This window comes from Vidua macroura, chromosome 1 (genome assembly GCF_024509145.1).
Source record: "Vidua macroura isolate BioBank_ID:100142 chromosome 1, ASM2450914v1, whole genome shotgun sequence".
Classification (NCBI taxonomy): Eukaryota; Metazoa; Chordata; class Aves; order Passeriformes; family Viduidae; genus Vidua; species Vidua macroura.
The window spans coordinates 36,927,745-36,947,058 of record NC_071571.1 but is presented as its reverse complement, the minus strand read 5'-3'; the positions used below and the strand labels follow the sequence as shown (position 1 = coordinate 36,947,058).

General features: G+C 36.6%; 1 protein-coding gene across 5 annotated transcripts; it reads left to right on the top strand.

Moving 5' to 3' along the window:
* Nucleotides 1-4,240: 4,240 nt before the first annotated feature.
* EFHB (EF-hand domain family member B) lies at nucleotides 4,241-18,660 on the top strand. 5 transcript variants are annotated; one of them, XM_053999588.1, is made up of 13 exons: nucleotides 4,241-4,331; nucleotides 4,634-4,693; nucleotides 5,553-5,696; nucleotides 7,016-7,196; nucleotides 7,796-7,906; nucleotides 9,403-9,529; nucleotides 9,887-9,970; nucleotides 11,702-11,769; nucleotides 13,171-13,325; nucleotides 14,131-14,338; nucleotides 14,710-14,913; nucleotides 15,410-15,591; nucleotides 18,410-18,660. In XM_053999588.1, exons 1-13 carry the CDS (start codon nucleotides 4,266-4,268, stop codon nucleotides 18,572-18,574), a joined length of 1,755 nt encoding a protein of 584 aa, XP_053855563.1. In that variant the 5' UTR covers nucleotides 4,241-4,265; the 3' UTR covers nucleotides 18,575-18,660. The 5 variants fall into 5 exon arrangements, with proteins under 5 accessions (XP_053855563.1, XP_053855571.1, XP_053855590.1 ...); XM_053999596.1 differs by lacking the exon at nucleotides 4,634-4,693; XM_053999615.1 differs by lacking the exon at nucleotides 7,016-7,196 and having other exon boundaries at nucleotides 5,553-5,637.
* Nucleotides 18,661-19,314: the final 654 nt, after the last annotated feature.

Genomic DNA, 19,314 nt, shown 5'->3' with positions numbered 1-19,314 from the left:
AGGAAGAACAAAAGCAGGAAAACTTGTGGGTTAAAATAAAGACAGTGTAATAGATGAAGTGGAAAGTGGCAGTGAAAAGGCAATATAAAGGAAATCGCTGGCTACCTCCCATAAACAGGCCAGTGTCAGCCAGTCTCCAAGCAGCAGCCACCTTGGAAGACATCTCCTTTGCCGACCTCCACTTTCTATTGCTGAGCGTAATGCTGTGTGAGATGGAATATCCCTTTGATCAGTTTGGGTCGGCTGTCCTGGCTGTATTGCACTCCCACATTTTTGGACCATCAGCAGCATTTCTTCCTGGGTGGGGCTGATGACAAAGTGGGGAAAAAGAGAAAATCCTCACCCTCTGCAAGCACTATTCAGCAGTAGCTGAAGTATTGCTGTGTTATCAACAGTAGTTTAGTCACAAATCCACAACACAGCACCATTCAGGCTGCTATGAAGAAAATTAACTCCACCTCAGCCAGACACAGTTTTTTGTGGAAAAATATCACACTGAATCTTTGGAATTACTTGAACTAAATTCAATTTGGAGATTAAACACATCATACATGACATTTCGTGTTTCACTTAATCATTATCAAATAAAGGACCATACTATTCCATGTGTAAGAATCATTATCTATGCATCCAATATAAATTCAATAGATAAAATTGAAATAATCTTTCAGATTATCAGATGTATCTGAAGTTCAAGGCTAAATGGAATTTTTGATGCAGGAATTCTATTCATATGATATAGTTGCTGTTAGGAAGCCTGTTTTGCATGCAGGAGGTTCCTGCTGGCTAACTTAACTGACTGCAGGGCAGAGCTGTAGCACGTCTTTCTCACTTTGTGAAATGCCCAAATTGTTCACATCTGGTTGATGCTGACAGAGTAGGACAGCAAACACCAAAGGTTCACTGTGAATGTGTGAAATAGAGGCATGAGAGAATGTGGCAGTAATCAAATGACCAAGTTCCAGTTACTATATTTCAGGCTTGACAGGTGTCTGTGAGTTCTAGTGGTGAAGACAAGCTTCTTCTCTTGTAGTCTGCACAAAAAGATGTTGAAGGAAAGCTCTGAAATCACACAGATAGCCCCCACCTGTGGTCATGTTTTCATATTTTATTTCATCATGGTTCATATATCATATACCAAAAGTGAAACTGCTGGGTGATATTAACAAATTTATGTTAGTGGGTCATGGTTTCACCAGGTGGTTTTCCATCTATTTTAGCATTTCTCTGCAGAGTTTTAATATTATGTTCTGCTCAGCCTTTTTGTGTTTAAATTTAAGTGGAAGTCTACTTCAGAGAATGTGCAGAATCTCTTTATTGTGTTTGAACTTCCCGTTTTTTTTTTTTTCTATAATATTATTTTTTTCTGTCTTCTATCTCTACTTGTGTACATTTTCTCTGTACCTACATTGGCTTGGGTATAACATACAGAAAGTCTGCAGCACATAGAAAACAGTAATTTCCTATCAGTAAATTAATTGAATAGAAACCCATGAAAGCAACCAGGCAGTAACAGCAAAGTGCATCGGCATGGCTGATGAAATTCAGACGTTTCACAACATTTGGAGTGTTATACACAGAATCCTTTGGCCTTCAGAGACCTTCAGGAACCTACAAACTTTGTGCTTTGACTCTGGTTTATGCCAGCACCATAGTCAGAGTGAGAGCTGTGTTGCAGAACATGGGTGCTTGCGCTTCATAAAGAAAGTAAACGCAGGGTTTTAGACAGTTTCCATTCCTCTGTTTTAGTCTAAACAACACAGGAAAAGGCATTAGCCTGTGGGAATTGGATGTCAGAAACTAGTGAAATGTCAAGTACTGTTGAGGAAAAAAAGTGCTGCGTGGAATGGAAAATTTTGTTCAACTTTTTCCAAACAGCTTTCTCTAGAGATCCTACTTTTGACGTAGGAGATGACAAATTCATGCTTAATTAAAGTTTTAATCTTTTTTTCCCTAAAATTGAGTTCAATTGGTTTTTGTTAATGCATCATCTTATCTTTAAAATTACAGGTCCTTCCCACTCCACAAATATTCTTTCTGTGGCCAAAATAACTTTAAGTATAAGAAAGAATGAATATGACACTGATACCAGAATGAGAAGAATTATAGGAAAGAATGTATATTGTCAGTAGGTTTTCAAATTGATTTATATGGACCAACCTTTCTGCAAAAAAGGAAAGAAGCACAGAGACAAAAAAAAAAAAAAAAAAGAAGGCGGAGGACTTCTGCTCTACTTGTTTCTGCAACAGGCACTCTTTTTACATATCCAAGTCCTATTTTTATGCCTTTGACACAACCCACTGCATTGGGGCTGAGTGGATGGTTTCAATTAGCAAGTGTGGCCATCTACTGGGGAAAAAACAAGGTAAAAATAAATCAGCAATGCACAGAATGTATAAAAATTATATCACCTTGAGCACAGGTAGAGAGCCATCTAGAAATACAACAAATACAAAGACAAAAATTCCATTTCCTGAATTTTATCCTGGGATAAAAAAGTCCCAGTTTCCTGTACCCTATAATTTTTTACATTACTGTACTTTGCTCTTCCTCTCTATAAATAGATCTCCCTTCTGACAACTTTACTAGATAGAAGTTCAGCCTTACAGATTAATGGATCACAAGGCAAGACATAACCAATAATTTATTAAACTACCAAAAATTATTGCTTTATTTTGCAGAAACACTCTAAACTTGAGGCAACAACAAATATGATTGAAATATGAAAAGAACTGAACACACTAAGACTTTATGAGAGCTTCTTTAGTTCCCAAGTGGACATGGATGTTCCATACTAGGGGTGTGATGCAGCCACGTTTACAGTAGAAAAACACGTAACTTCTTTTGAAAAAGGGCACCTGCATTGCCACAGCTAGATCACAGTTGATGCTATACATGATGCTTCTTGCCTGGAGAAGATCAAGATACATTTGTATGTGCTGGAAGTTCATGGATCATGGCACTGACAAGTAGTGTTGGTGACTTGGACAGCCAGAGCACATCATTAGACAGCAGTGGCTGCGTGAGCCTCTCACCTTCCATTTGTAGAAAAGGAATTTAGTTTTAATGAAGTCCTCACCAAATGAATGTTAGAGCAGAGAATAAAATGGTGACACATGGTAATGTTTGATCAATTACGATTAAGGTCTGTGTATTTATCTAAATTTGGTTTTGCCATCGAAGGACTATGGAGAATGGAGCAGGATGTGATTGAGATATTTTGCTGGGAAGGATAGTTTGCTAAATGTCGTCTGAGAATAAAAGTCTTTGTAAGAACTGAGGGTCTGTTAAACAGCGATGAAACTTGTTCAGTCTTACCCACACTGCTTTTCTGAAATAATCCACATCTGTTTCTAAAAGGCAAATACAGTGGGTTAGATATACGAGGTGTTGACTCATTTAAGACAAACCGTGAGAGCACTCACGTGTCTGATACATGGGGTACTGCTGACGGGCTTCTCTCACCCACCTCCAAGCTATGTGTGGGTGGGAGCTGCAGTTTTCTCTAGAGGAACAGACCCAATATTTTAATAGCATGTGACAACACTTGTGAAAGGGGCAGTATTTTTTATTACAGTAATAAAGATTGAAAGTTTGATCAAACTTTTGACTATGTAAGACCTTATTTCAACTTCAAGATTCAACCCGCCTGTTTGAAAGCTGGTAAATTTTCAAAGATTTAACAATAGGTCTAAGGAATGTGCGACCTCTGCGGCTAGGCCTTAATTATTTTTCTAGATCATGACATTTACAAAACAGCCGAATGCAATTTATTTCCTGACTTTTTGCGAGGGGTGTGAGATGTAAGGGGGGTGGCAGGTGCTGAGGGCGGTGGTGAGAGGGTTGTGAGGGGAGAAGAGGTGGGCGCTGGTGTGAGTGGGATGGCGGGGCGCTGTGAGGGGCAGGACGGGGGAGCTGGGTGCGAGGGGATGGCGGGGCGCTGTGAGGGGCAGGACGGGGGAGCTGGGTGCGAGGGGATGGCGGGGCGCTGTGAGGGGCAGGACGGGGGAGCTGGGTGCGAGGGGATGGCGGGGCGCTGTGAGGGGCAGGACGGGGGAGCTGGGTGCGAGGGGATGGCGGGGCGCTGTGAGGGGCAGGACGGGGGAGCTGGGTGCGAGGGGATGGCGGGGCGCTGTGAGGGGCAGGACGGGGGAGCTGGGTGCGAGGGGATGGCGGGGCGCTGGGAGCGCCGGCGGCACCGCGCGCCTCGCACGAGCGCTGGCAGCGCCGCCGCCGTTACCGAGCGAGCGGAGTAAGCGGTGGCCATGGCGGCGCAGCCACAGACGTGCCCCGAAGAGACGCTCCCCGACGGGACTCCGGAGCTGCCGAAAGTGAGTGCCTTCGCCAAAGAGGTTGCACCGATGCCCCGGAGCTACGCCCCCCATCTGTGCCTTTCTGGGGTGGAGTCTCGCCGAGGGAAGGGGCTAGAGGAGGGGCAGCGTGTGGGAGGGGAAGGCGCATCTCCCTGCCAGCCCCTTCTCTCCCAGAAATGGGGGTGGCTCCTTCCCACCGCCATCAAAACGGGGACAGTTGGGCAATGTCCCGTGCGTAGTGTCAGATCCCAATTTGACTAGTTGTGTGTATTATTACGAGGTTCGTTATACGTTATTTATTTTTTGATTGCATTGTTTAGGCTGGAAAGTTGAATCCCGCGGACAACGCTGTTGCGAGTTGTCTCAAAGAGACGCCCAGGGTGAGCTGGTTTTGTAGAGGCTCCTGTTTTGTTTTTTTTTTTTTTTTCCTACATCCCTTCGCTTTTGAAACTACTGTTTATTTCAATTTCTTTTTTATCACATGGAGTTACAGAGACTAGCTGGCAAGATTGGAAAACACTTCTGGCAGTTCATTTTCATTCCACATGTTTTACAAAAGTCATCATGCTTGCTTACTTGGCACTAAATATAATTGTTTTAGGCAGCTTTCCCCTCTGGTAATGCAATTAAAGTAATTATTGGGAATTATTATTACTTCTGATGGAGGTTCTTCTTTACAAGGATGCCTGCCAGAATTGTGATTCCCACTGGCCCTTCCCTGTGGAATTGAAGAGTCAGAGGCTACTGAGACACAAATGGGTCCTGTAAATAGCAGTCTCCCTTTAAACAATAATTAAAGAAACCCCAACACTGTGGTTTAAATAATTTCTAAAATTGCTTCATTGATGGTGGAATTGCTGTGAATCAGGTTAAAGGTTTCTGAAATACATGGTTGTGACATCTAGTTTTCATCTAGAACATGTGAAGTAGCTGTTACCCAAATTACAAAAAAAAAAAAAAAAAAAAAAAAAAAAAAAAAAAAAAAAAAAAAAAAAAAAAAAAAAAATTATGGGAAGCGTTGAAACTTAGCAATGCTGGTTTGATAAAATTTAGTCTGGATTATGTTGACCTTATGCTCACAGTATCAGCATCTGCAGGAGCAGATAGGGGTGTACTACAGCCCTAAAGCATCCTTATGTTTTGTTCTTGTATCTGGAATGACACAAATGTCTGCAGTACATTTTCTTTTCATTAATGTTTGTCTGGTGCAAACTTGTTTTTGCTTTGCCTTACGTATAGCCTGTTACTCCCACCGCTGTACGAAAGTTTCGAAATACAACAGATCCAGCTCCTGGTGCTAAAATAATATTCTACGGCAGTGCAGGTGATCCCGACATTGCAACTCACTTGACACATGGCATAAAGTCAGCCTCCAAGTTCACTGTAAGAATGTGACTCATTTACTCTTGTTTAAGAATGAACCTCTTAACAGCATTCTTAATAAAAGCAACTGATTTCCTCATAGTCAGGGATAAAGGTGAGTGATTTATACTGCAGCATTTCACAGTTGCTGTGAATTACCTGAGTTCTGAGGTCAAATCATAGGACTAATTTAGCATTATTGAAACTGGAAAATATTTGAAGTTCAGTGACTGTTGTCAGTGATGTAACTTTCATAGTGACTGCTGAATTATTAATTTCATTTCAAGATTTAAGTTAATGAACAGTCTTCTACCCACAAATTTGGCTGCTTTTTTTTTTTTTTTGTGTGTGTTGCAGAGATAAAACCAGTTGAGCTCTTAGCAAAAGAGCTGTTTTCTGTGAATGTGTTTACAGTTTGGTGTAATTATTCTGTATACTTTCTTACCTTTTGCTTGAAACTGATCTTTTTAGCTAAAAATGATGGTTTGGATATGTCAGACTATGTTGTGTGTATTCTTTAGAAATTATCTTTGTAATCTGCAATCAAACAAGTGATGAGATCATCCATAGTTTTATCACACAGTTAGTGTTCCTATCTCTAAAAATAGCAGTTGTGTTAGTAAAGTGTATTTTTATGAAGGAAGTAAGTCCTAGTATTCCAGGATGTTGAGTAGGACATTTATTAGGCATATCTAAAATGAAAGACAGCCAGGTTTTGGTGTCCTTTCTTAGAAGTTTTTTGTTGAATGGATTGATCTGTACTGGATTAGCCTGAAGATTTTGCATTATTAATTAAATATTATCTGTAGGAAGGGTTAGAAGCCTATTCAGTTTGCTAAGCATGGGTTTGGATCATGCTTAATAGTATTTGCTTAGTAGTATTTGCTACTACTTTTTTCAATATTTATTTATGTAATATTTAATGAGAGTCTAATAATAAATCTCTAGAATCCCCATTACTTTGATAGATAGCCTGAAAAATCAAATCACTTCAGTTTTGGTCACATTATAATTTGACTATAATTTCTAATATGTGTTAAGAAAAAAAGGACTGCAGTCAGAAAATGTATATATTAAAAAGTGGAAAACCTAGCATAAAAATATCTCACAAAAAGTATTTTATTTAGCTGGAAATTTAGCATAGCATTGGTTAATAGGGTTGTGGTCTTCTCTCAAGATACAGGTTTGGTTTGCAACTCAGTGGATAAAATTATGTCAGTGGAAGATCTCATTAGAACACTTACAAGCAAACTTTTGTTTGTGTGGGTAGTCATAGTGATGTGTGAATGATCAAAGTTTGTTGGTTTTCCTGCCTCTGGTGTTGCTTGTGATGTTTTCAGGTAGCTTCATTGATAAGTCCAGTTGCTAAAAGTGTATTTCAAGAAAAGATGCAAGACATGAAAGAAGCAATTTACTCCAGTAATCGTGAAGCACCTTTGGGTAAATCACATGATCAATCTTCAAAGTTACCTGAGGGCTTGGATATAATTAATACTACCTTTGGAATGAAAGTCTTCAAAGGTAGGAAAATGTGACATTAAAACACATTTCCTGTAAATACAAGATAATCTGCAATTTAGTATCTAGCACATGCTCTATGATTCCAACGGCTTCATTTTAAGAGAAGAGTTATTATATAACAGCTACTGAAAGGCCTAAACATTTTTCAGTTACGATGAAGAAACAAGCAGCTGAGAACATATGGTAACTACCAGGGGTTTTGACTCTCTTCCTGATCTGTCTTTATAGATTTCCTGGGAGAACTGTAGGGTAGCTGTCAACTTACCTTCCTTTTCCCAACAACTCTAATAGGTCTCATGGAAGAAACTTCCTTGACATGTGTAGCTTTCCTCCATAGACTAGAGGAAATCACATCTGTGTTGTCCATGTAGCTTTCTTGTAAAAGTTCCATTCAGCTGGGTTTCTGTGATTCTCTCCCTAGTCCCGTGTCATTATGTTATTAGATGAATATAGATTGACTAGCAATGTGGTAAGAAGTATTGTCCTTCCACAGTATTAGCAACTTCTCTGACAAGGTATTGTTTACAATTAAGAATGAATGAAACAAGATATCCACCCCCCTTAGCTCCCCCAACCATACATTCTTTATTTGTTTCCAGATTTAACAGCTGGAGAGCTTGTAAATCCACCAAAAACCTTTGAGGAAGTGGATAAAGAAGCAAGAGAAGGACATGATTTGTACGTTCTGTCACATGAGGATTATTACACGGGTAAGTTAAAAGGCTGATAAGAAACCACACACAAAAAGTTCCCCTATGTGTGTTCAGTGCCTACTGTATGCTATTTTTTGAGATGTAAACTATTAATTTTAACCACTGTATTAATACAATATAAATTATTTTTAAAAATTATGTGAAAAAAAAGCAACTGAGAGAGCATGATCTCTGTTTCTAGAGCTGTCAATCACTTCAGGATGGGCATTTAAAACAGTATAAGAACTTCATGAAGGAGGTGGAAGCCTGATTCTTTTGGGTGCTGTTTGAAAAGCAAAATATTTCCAGGAAACTAGAAAGTCACAGATGCCCTGGTTGCTTACTGAGTTTGGCATTGTCTATGCCACTGAAAGCAAACTCAGATTTGAAGTCAGAGACTGTGAGCCCAACCCCTTTCCAGTACTTTTTCTTCTAGTTCCTTTCTTTCATCAGGATCCAAACAGAATTTCAGAGCAGATGGACTTTCTGTTGAGGAGCTTATCATTAAGATCTGGTTGTGAAGAATTTCAGGCTGCTGGGTGGCTCTCTGGAATGCAGGTTCCTTAGCCTATGGAATCCTCCCCGTGGGTCTGTGGGCTGTGCCTGCATTGCTTCAGCCCCTGGGGGCTGTACTTGTGTGATGTGGTCTGCTCAGGGATGGTTACCCTTTATTTCACAGGTCTGCACAGAAGCAGAGTGACAAATAGCACTCTAAAATGCAGTGCATTTATTTTTTTTTTCCAGACACTTCTATTTTTACCAGTTCCATGACTTTCACATAGGCTGAAAATGTAAATTTTATGTGAAGACTATTACATGGATATGAAATTATAGTACTTTGTTGTCTCACTGACAAATTATTCTGTAAATAGTATTGGTATAAATTGGCCAAACCTGTAACTTTATTTCCTCTCTTCCCTGCCTTTCTTGGGGGTTTTAGTTGAATTATTCATTATCTGTTTCTGTCTCTCTTGTAACATCCATCCACCATGGAGAGGCTAAGTCAGAAGCAGAGTGACAGAAAAAAAGTCAACTATGTGCCCCAGCAATAGTGTAAAAAATTCCATGCTGCCATACAGCCATATGGAGCCCTTATTAGAAAACATGCAGTGAATAATATTTTTGAAAGTTCTAATTAATCAAATCTAATAAATCAAATGGTACACATTTCTGCTCAAATATAGATATTATAAAGCAATGTTTGCATGACCCTCACCACTTAGGCTACATGGTTTCTTTTATTCTGTTGGGCTTGTATTTAATCACACATAAAAGAACATCCAACTGAAGCAGTTTTTGCTTTTTATTTTGCCTTTTATCTTCAGTTTTGACAATGAGATTGTTCCTAACTACTCAATAAACAGGGAGAATGCAAATTATTTATATTTAATTGAACAGGTTTGTTAGTTATTTGCCTTTGTTTCTTCATTGTTTTGTCTTAAGAATGAAGATACTGGGTACATTTTTCTTCCTTAGGTGTTTTACACAGGTTGAAATGCCTGCTTTTTCTGCAGGGGAATCAGTCAATAGGAAATATAACTCACACTTTGACAAGTCTTCTGTTTATGGAATGGAAACCCCTCACTATGAAGATGGGCGAAATACAGCCAAGACCTTAAATTGGGTCTTGGACCTGGATTCGTAAGTTGCAATGAATGAGCTAGTTAATTAATGGGATGAATTATCAGGAAGAGTGGGTCTTTGTATTTGAAGAAAATTGTATCTCTCACAATCCTATCCTTAGCTGTATTGAACTGAATAGAAAATGCAAGATGTGATTTTCAGAAGAGTTTATCCAAATAACTTTTACCATATAACAGCACTTGGCATGTCTTAAGCATTCTGTAAAGCCCTTTGATTTTAAATAGCAAGATATTTTAATTACTAAGTTGAGAGGAGTTGCTATTTTCTTTTAATATGTAATAATATTTTAAAATATTGAAAAATATTGAATATTTTTAATCAAATATGTGCAGGAGTTATTTTTATGATTTTTAGGAAGAGAGCACCACACCTTGTGTCAAAACAAAGTGATGATTTCAAGGAAAAATACCAGCCTCTGGTTGGAAAAGCTCTCGATCCGTAAGTAAGCAAAGATACCTTCTGTTACAAATAGATCAAGCACAAAATTCACTCACTTTTGCCATTTCTCCAGTATCTTTTTATCTCCAATATCTTTTTATCTTTTTATATGTCTTGGATAAAAGACATGACTGTGTGCTTAATGCTTCCAGTGCAGCGCTCATTTAATAGAAAAGGACTTTCTACCTGCCCTAATTAGGCTGCTAAGTGCGCAAGTTACTAGTAAGGGCCGTACTGTGTCCATGCAGTGAAGTTAGATCTTGCTGTTTAAGTGGTCCAGCAGTCTTTAAGACATTTTCCCCCCTGTATTTTGCAATTAGGAAGGTTTGAAAGGACTGACACATCTCATCTAATGTTTTGGGATTTGACCATTTTGCTTACTCTCGCACTATTTTTGGTCTTCTTCATTGCATCATCTGTAATCTCACTGTATTAATTCCTCGGAAAAGGATGTGGAACTAACTTTTATTACCTAGCAGCATTTACCAGTCTCTGTTGAATCATTAGAATGACTGACATTTATGAAGCAATCTGGGACAGTTTTGTAATTTTACAGAACAGTGCTTAAGAAGTACCACAGAATCATAAGGTACAGTGGGGTTAGGATCCAGGTGTGCTGCAGATCTAGGACTCCTGAATGTATCCAAAGGCTGTCCTTGCAGATGCTTTAGATTTCTGCAAAAAATATATCTGAAGGCTCACTAACATTGACTTTGGTAGCAAAAGATAAACTCAAGATCCCAGGCTTAAGCTGATCTAGGGAAGTGTTCTCATAAGTGCATGTGAGCACAAATATGAGTCAGTTTCTTCTCTCCCTGTCACTATGTCCCAGCTTACTGTGAGACAGACCTGGAGCATGAGCAACACAAAGCAGTGTGGTCAGTCAGGGATGGGTTGCAGTGTAGGCTGAAACCCAGCACTAATACTACAAGACAGATACAGGCGAACTTAATCTTATTTAGTGAATTTTATGCCATCCACATCCTATGTGTGACATGAAAATGATAAAAGAAAAATATGCGTAGTAGTTTTTAGATTGTAGTATTTCCATTTCTGTGTGTGGGTTTTTGATTGTTTTGTGCTTTAGAACAAAGCACTGATTATCTTTTAAATTCTGATGGGGATTTTTTATTGAGATAAGTGGTTTAATTATTTAATTATTCAAAATGATCATTGTATCTTTTTAAAATTAAAAAAGGAAACAGTTCTTTAATGTCAAAAGCAGAATCTTCAATTTTTGGAAAACAGAACTGAGAAAAGTTTTCCTCATGGATATGGGCTTGGTTGCTGGTTGTGGTAGACACAAAATTATGTATGGAAAAGCAGAGATATGATTCAATTTTTCCACTTTAGCCAAAAGTAGTTTATTTCAGACATTTCAGTTGGAGATTTTGTGTAAATATTCCTATTATTTGACTACAAGGACTTTTCTTATACGTTTCTATCATTTTCTTTGGAAAAATGATATAGAAATGTTTTTCTTTTTAATGAACATAAATGTTCAAAAAGTTAATGTTTACATTTGACTGTGTTATGTTACAAACAGTGAATGTTCTAATCAGCTTTGTAAAGGCTTGCTTTTCTGGAATGGTAACATTGAAGCAAAGTCCTGATAAACAAATTTCAGGTAAACTATGAGTATCATCTCTATTATTAATCACTTTTTTTTTAATAGTAGCTGAGATTTTATTTTATTATATTTAATTAACAAGAAAATGTCCTTATTGACAGTATAGCAGAAACTATGAATGTTCCCCCAGACCATACATTTGGATTGGTGATCCCTCCAGATGATTATGGTAAGTTCAAGAGCAGAATAAAATCTTACCTTGATGATGAAACTCTGCTGAAGTAATAACTGTTGGTTGTATATACAATTTTCCTAAAATTTTAAGAGGCAAAGTACAAAAATTTGTTGACAGTAAATTTCTGAAATGTAAATTCGAGTGGATTTGAAGTTGCTAGTGAGAAAAAGTAAATGTCAAAAATAAAGAAACTTTAGGTTTGGGATTATCATGCTGGTTCTTTTTTATTTTTTCTTTTTTAAAGCCTTTGTATCTGAATGTAACAAAATGGGAAATGGCAGAAAACCCATTGTCACATCAAAGTGACAAACTAAAATGGCTATTTAAATCAATCATGCATATTCCCTCAATGATTTCTCAAGCACTTCTCTAAAAAGAGTAAAAATCACAAACAATAAATAGGAATAATAAGTTTTTGAAGGTTGCAAGAAGATAGAAAGCAGAGTAAAAAAAAAATGTCTTAATTTTCATTATGACAAAATTTTGAAAGCTAGTCAACTCAAATAGTCAATGGGATTGATGATGTTTTAACATTGTGTTTAATAATTCAGGAATACAGCCAATAATTGAGAAGCAAAAAAATGAAGTGGATCAAAGTCATACAGTTAATCTGGGCCAGAGAAAGTCTGTTCAAAGAGTACATAATCTTTTACATGTTTTACTATGTAGTGTAATAAAGTTCATGCTATAAGGAAGAGCAGAAGGAACTGAACAAAAAGAGCTCATAATTATCAAGTAGGAAATAATGCTTGTACACTGCTGTTAGAGGGGGATTAGGTGAGCTACTCATGTTACTGTACTCTGAATGAACTTGCACTCCAGAAAGTGACATTGACACCTTGGGAATTTGGATGAAGATTGTAGCTCAGTGTGCTAAAGTATTTAAAAATACTGATACAGTTAGGATACGTGGAAAATGAGAACAGTAACATAAAAATAGTGCATTGTCTTTCTAGAAAACAGTGATATATAATTATCCAAAATACTAAATTTGTTCTCATAAGCATATAGAATGTGACAGACTGGAAGTAGTAAATCAATAATATATTTTCTTTTTTGCTCAATTATCTGGACATTGAGTAAAAACTACTGCTTTTAGAAGCTTTTGGAAGCAGTGGATAGATTTGTGAAGCTACATTCCAAAATTTTGTGAAGTGACATTCCAAAATTTTTGATATTAACTGTATGTGAGTAGAGGAAATAGTATATGGACCATTTGATCTTGCAATGAAATGGCTGTATCAGCTGTTCAGCAGTGCTGAAAATCAGCATCTTGAAATTGAAATTCTCCATTTCCTAATGAATGCAAGCTTTTTTTTTTTTTTTTTTTTTTTTTTGGTAAATGTCTGATTACTGTATATGCACAACTAATTGAGGAATTGTTCATTTTTGTAGACGTTCATGATCTTCTTCATGACCGGGTTCCATGTGAGTTCCTCCGTGGGAAGGACAGAGAAAGAGTTATCTTGATTGCAGTTCGGGAAAGTCTGAAGAAAGCTGACTATGGGAATTTTGATGTGTTACTGGAAGCATTGAGACATTTTGATAAGGTTGGTGCTCTGAAAAGGTGTAAATGTAAAGGAATGTGTGACATTAGTGCTCCTGTGCTGTAGAGATACAGACATGAAGAAACACAAGCATAGCAAGGGAAGTATGGATGAAGACTATAACTGTGAAGATAACTTCATAGTTATTGAATGTCTTATCTACTGCGATATGCTACGGAATTAGACACAATAGTATTTAGAGCTTTTCGTAATATTATTTGGAATATCCAGGTTAGAGAGAGCAGGGGACACACAAGCAGGAGTAATCTTAACAATTTTTGGACTTCAAAATCTGGCATTCCTTTGTAAAGAGAAGAGTGGAAGGGGTTATGTTCATATTTTCTTCTGAGCTGTACTTTTTGACTGAGTTGCCAAGCCTCAGAATTTCAGGTATTTTCTTTTTTTTTTTCTCTCTGGAAAAAAAATGTAATTGACATTTCATATGTAACATTAATTGTAATGTATACAGAATGATTGATGCCTTACTTTTAAAGATATCTTGGCTTTTTCTTAACATTTATGATTAGATTGCTATCTTGTCACAATAGCCTGTCACACCTTTACTCTCAAATCACTGTATTATTTAAGTTGAAATTTACTTTTTGACAGTTTTCAGATTTTTAATTTCTAAAATACTTAGGGTTTATTTCTGTATTCAGCAATATTGCTCTTCTTGAAATAGCGTGTCTGGTGCTATTTATATATATATGTATAAACACGTGTGTGTGTTTCTTTTGGTGAAGTTACTTTATGATGGCTGTTAGGGGATCACAGAATATAACAACTGTTTTTTTTTTTTTTGTAATAGAATGGTGATGGAACCATGCACAAGGACAGCCTACGAAAGATCTTTTTTCAGCTGAACATGAATCTAGATGATGAGCTCCTGGAATCCTTATTTGACTGCTGTGATTTGGATAAGAATGGTCTGATTAATTACCGTGACTTTGTGAATTTTCTGAACTGGAAAGATAAAATGGGTGTTAAAGAGTTTGAAGAAAAAATAATTACAAAAGGTAGATGCCTTAATACTGGGAAAATATGGGGATGATCTTGTTCTTATGATAGCTGTTGAAAGGATATTGCTGTTATAAACTAGGTGCTCCTTTAGAAGGGTAGGATTTAGAGAGTGATTTAACTACCAGCAGAGTCTCAGGTACAGGTGTGTTTCAGAATCCTGGAGTTCTGTGTTGCACGCTGAGATTAACACTCGGAAGTTTCCTTAATAATACAGATCAACAGAAAGTAAAACATCTCCTAGAAGCATTGTCAGAAATGTAGATGAATTATGTTACCTCCTTTACAGTTATTCCAGCAAAGATTTTTGCCTCTTAGTCTATAATAAGTTGATAATATATCTTGGCTGTCCCATAACTTTTGTATATAGGGAAAAAATTAGATGCCTATCTTCCCAAAGACACAAAGAAAGAGGACAAACCACTGCCAGAACAGGAAGATCTTGAGTTAAAAGAACCAGAAAGCTCAGAAAAGATGTCAAAACCACTTACAAGATCAACAGACCGTGTATATACAAACTATCAAACATCGTCTTCTCAGTATAATGCTGTAGTAGGTGGTATCCCAACATCCTGTAAGTACAGTGGACTGTGCTGGTCACTTCTGAGCATTATTTAAGACAAAATCAGGAGCAAAGTTAAAAAGTATTGCTACAGGTTCTACTAAAGTAAAATAGCAAATTAATTTATCTAAGTTCAAGTTTTTTTTTTAGATTAGGACTTGGAAGTTGGAAGGTCTATTCAAAACAATGAAATTAATCTAGATGTCTTTGAGAAATTATGCTACTAATTTTGGGAGGGCCATATCTCCTTGCAATCACCTAAAATACTTTCATCTGGGAATACTAAATAAGTAAGTACTAGTATATTACTGCAAGAGTCCTTGTTTTCACACTTCACGATGTATCTGAAACCAGGATTTCTAAAAATGGGAAAAAAGATACAAGGAAGAAAATGATATAATTTGTTATTGAACCTATGTCAAGCATCCCATTTCTTCTTATTTCGTGCAAAATGTTTTATCCTCCCTGGCACTATTTATCCATGCTGCCTGTTGATTGATTTTCACAGGTTATCCATTGTGTGGTGTTCCAAGTATTCGTTCAGATATTCCTGCTCCTCAAGTTTGCCGCCTCAGTGACACAACTAATTATGGTGACCAGGGCAATAGTTTTTCAGTATTGTTCCCTTCTGTCTTCAGTCAAAAGGGAGTGTATGAAAAAGATCTTTTAAAAAAGCGACCAAAGGCAGAGGTATAGTGAATTTCTTCAGAATATTCTTCCAAGATGATTCTGCTAGCCATATGGGAGTGGGAAGTCATCAAGTAAATAGGTTGTAAAATTCATAGTGCAACATTACCATCTTGCTTTACATCCATTCAGCTATCTGAAAAATATGTACTCTTCACATTCTGAATTACTCATAAGGGTGGTAGATATTAATTTTATTGAGATACAACCTATTTAAATTTCTAAGCAAGGTCTCAAGCGACATGGTTTAATAGTAAAGTTAGCCCTGCTTTGATTATGTCATTGGATGAATGATCTCCAGAGATCTCTTCCAACCTATAAAAGCCCCACAAGAAGATTTTTACAGGTGTATAAAAATAATTTCTATCACATAGGGGTGTTTAGTGGAAGATTTTACGAAAAGCGTCTCTCCTCAGACAAACTTGACAGGTTTTGCTAATGACAAATTCAGCAAATCACTTGAAAGTACCTTTCAAGCGCTCTGCTGAGTCACAGTTGTCGGCTCAGATCTGCAAAGGATCTGTACAGTGATGGAAGACATTGGGAGTCACACAGCAATGCTATGGCATCTCATAATTCTGAAGACAAAGATGGAACATGAGACTCTAGGGATTTACTTGGGGACTCCATGGTTTTTCTGATTTATCCTCAGCCTCCTACCACTCTCTTTTCTCACAGACCAGAGTTTCTCTCACATAAATACTAAAACAACTTTACTGTTTCATCAGTATTGTTTACTACTTTGTTTTTACATTTGTATACAATTTATAGGGAAAAAATATGAAGAGAGAACTTAATTACACAAAATACAATTTATTAGACAATTGTAATGAAATGTGAAATTCCAGTCTAAAATGAGAAAAGAAGGCATGGCAACCTCTTCCTCTCTGCTACTCATTATATTAAATATTCAGCAGTCATGTTTGAAAGCGGATCTAGAACTTGAATGTATATTTTACAGAAAATAATGTTGCTGGTTGGTGACTGGGGGCAGAAGGTGTGGTGTCATGCTCATCAAATGTCTTATCAGAATGTTGTGTACATGAGCATTTACCACTTTATAATCTAGATCATGTAAGAAAGCAGGAAATGTGTGCATGCAGCAAATAGCTAACAGTAAATGTTAGTAACAGTAAATTGTCTTCATTGAGAAGACGTCTGCCAATTACATCTGTCAGGCACTAGATACAGCTGTTCTTTCAAGTTATAACATGTCCTGAGATGTCATATTCTATTGTAGACTATACCAGCTATATAGAATTCAGTGCAGAACCACCTCTGAGTCTGTTGAAACACCCTAAATTCATGAAATGGGCTATTTGGGCATTTTATGATTATTGTTTTGATATATATAATTAATGTTTCCAAAAATTAATGGTTAATTAAATTATTCTATGATTATATTATATTATATTATTATTAGATGAGAGCTCAGAGTAATTTAATACTGTTTTTATGCAGTGTGGTAGAAATTAATGCAAATTCTGGCTGTGAAGTAGTTTCATGAGGTGACTCATCTTGTTGCAAAAAAAATAGTTCTTGGGCTTGCTGTTTTCTTCACTGAAATTCTCTCTAGTCTGTCGAAGAGAATAGAATTATGTAGTTGAGGAATAGTGTGTAATTTGTATGTTGATCATAGGTGAGAGTGAGTTTTATCTTATCTGCACACAATAGTGCATGGTTTGGTCAGCGATGATTTTACAGCAGTTGATGAGTCAGGATAGAGCTTTCTCTTAACATGGTGAAATTATGAGAGCGTGTAATCCTTTATTCTCCCTGCAGTGGTGTCCTGTGAAGAAATATTGCTTTTAGTTTAATTTCCATATTTCACTAGCTTGTTGAAGACACTGGATCAGATCTGGTTTGTTTTATTCAGGGATAGTGTGATTGATTAACTGAAAGAACACCTACAGTTAAAGAAACAAAATTCAGTCCCTTTTTTCCTCCTGCAATTTCAGCTTGCACAAACCCTCATAGATTTATTGGCTAAGATGAAGCTGAAGATTTGCTGTACTGGGGATCAGGCCTATATTTATACAAGACAGTATAACAAGTTTGATTTAACTTTGTTAAAGGTCTTACTTTATCAAAGCATGCATAAAGTCTCCATAGCATAAATATAACAAACATGTACACACATATGATACAATTGAAGAAGCCAAATGTTTGCTGATACTAACAGAAGCACAGGGTGTATCAATATTATTCTAAAGTCACCTTTCTCTAGTGAGTCAACAGGTCAGTGTAATGAGGCATACAACAGGAAGCACCCAAGTGAGAAAATATGGAAAAAATCCCTTCTGCTGAATTATTTTGGTGTAAAATTATAGCAAGGCTCAAAGTTGATGTAAACCATTTCATTTTAGTTACTTCACCCACTTATTTATACCAGCTGATGATCTTTGTATAGTACTCTTGCTGTGAAATGCAGATAATGATATAATCTGATTTGTGTTGGTAACTGCAGACAGCACAAATAGAGTGGATAAACAGAACTTTACTTAGGGCTTTTGAAAAACATTTACTTTTCCTTGAGTCTTTTGTATTTGATTTTTTCCCAGTGTTGAAGTAGTGCATCAGCATTACTGTATTAATTACAGACAATTTTGTACAGCTTTCATTGCAATAAGATTCAGATTTACTTAAATAGGAACTTCTTCTGTTAAGGATGCAGGATGTGGTCTGTAGGTTTAATTTAAGAGTGGGAAAATATTCTTTGGAAAATAGAGATTGCTAAATGTGTCAAAGCCAGATACTGTAGAGTTTAACAAAATGCTGACTAGAATTACATGAATTGCATTATTTTGTATTATTTTTGTAGATTAAACAAGTTCTCCACAATATGGGCCTGAATGCTGCAGATGAAAGGTTTGAAGAAATATGGAAGCAAGTGTGTACAAAACATGAGATAAAAGAACTTTGTGATTGTGAAGAAAGTATGTGGAATATACTGAATAAGATAAATGAATCAGGCATAAAATTCTAGTCCCTGATTCTAGTCTCTGGGCACTGGTTTTATTTAACATCAGTCATAATTCTGGTGCTGAATAAATAATAAACAATAAATATTTATATGTGTACTGTCTTTCTGCACATATATATGAATAATTGCATTTTATAGGAAGTGGTATCCATGCTTGTAAATGTAATACAAATAATTACAAATATGTTATATTCCATTTTGCATTTTTTTTTAAATTTATTTTTTTCTCTTATAAATGGAAAGGCACTTTTGAAAATGCTAAAGTTAAATGTTTCAGATATTCAAGGCCTCACAAAGATTATTATCATATCATGGCATTTTCCCTTTCTTCTCATAATTCTTGTCAACAGAGATCTGGTTGTGGCAAAGTATTTGAGATGTTTGATGGTTCATGTGAGAAAGTGTTTTACAGTAAAATAGTAAGGAAAGTACATAGTAATAGCTGTGGGATCTATAGTGTTGTCATGAAATAGACTCCATAAAAACCTATAGGTTAAGAAGTGCCAGAAATGAATGTCCAGTTTATGGCAGAGGGCTCCTATTCTTTATGCAAGCTTATGACTATTACTTAATAGTATTCAGCTTTCACAATGAAGAAAAAATAATGGATATTGAGAGGTGTTTATGTAGTAAACATTACATTACTGAGTAGTCAAAAAAGTTTGTGAGGGCTTTCAGAGAGCCAACTGTTCATTTGTGACCAGTGTGATTTCTTGGGAAGAGGGAGAGTCATTAATAGAAAA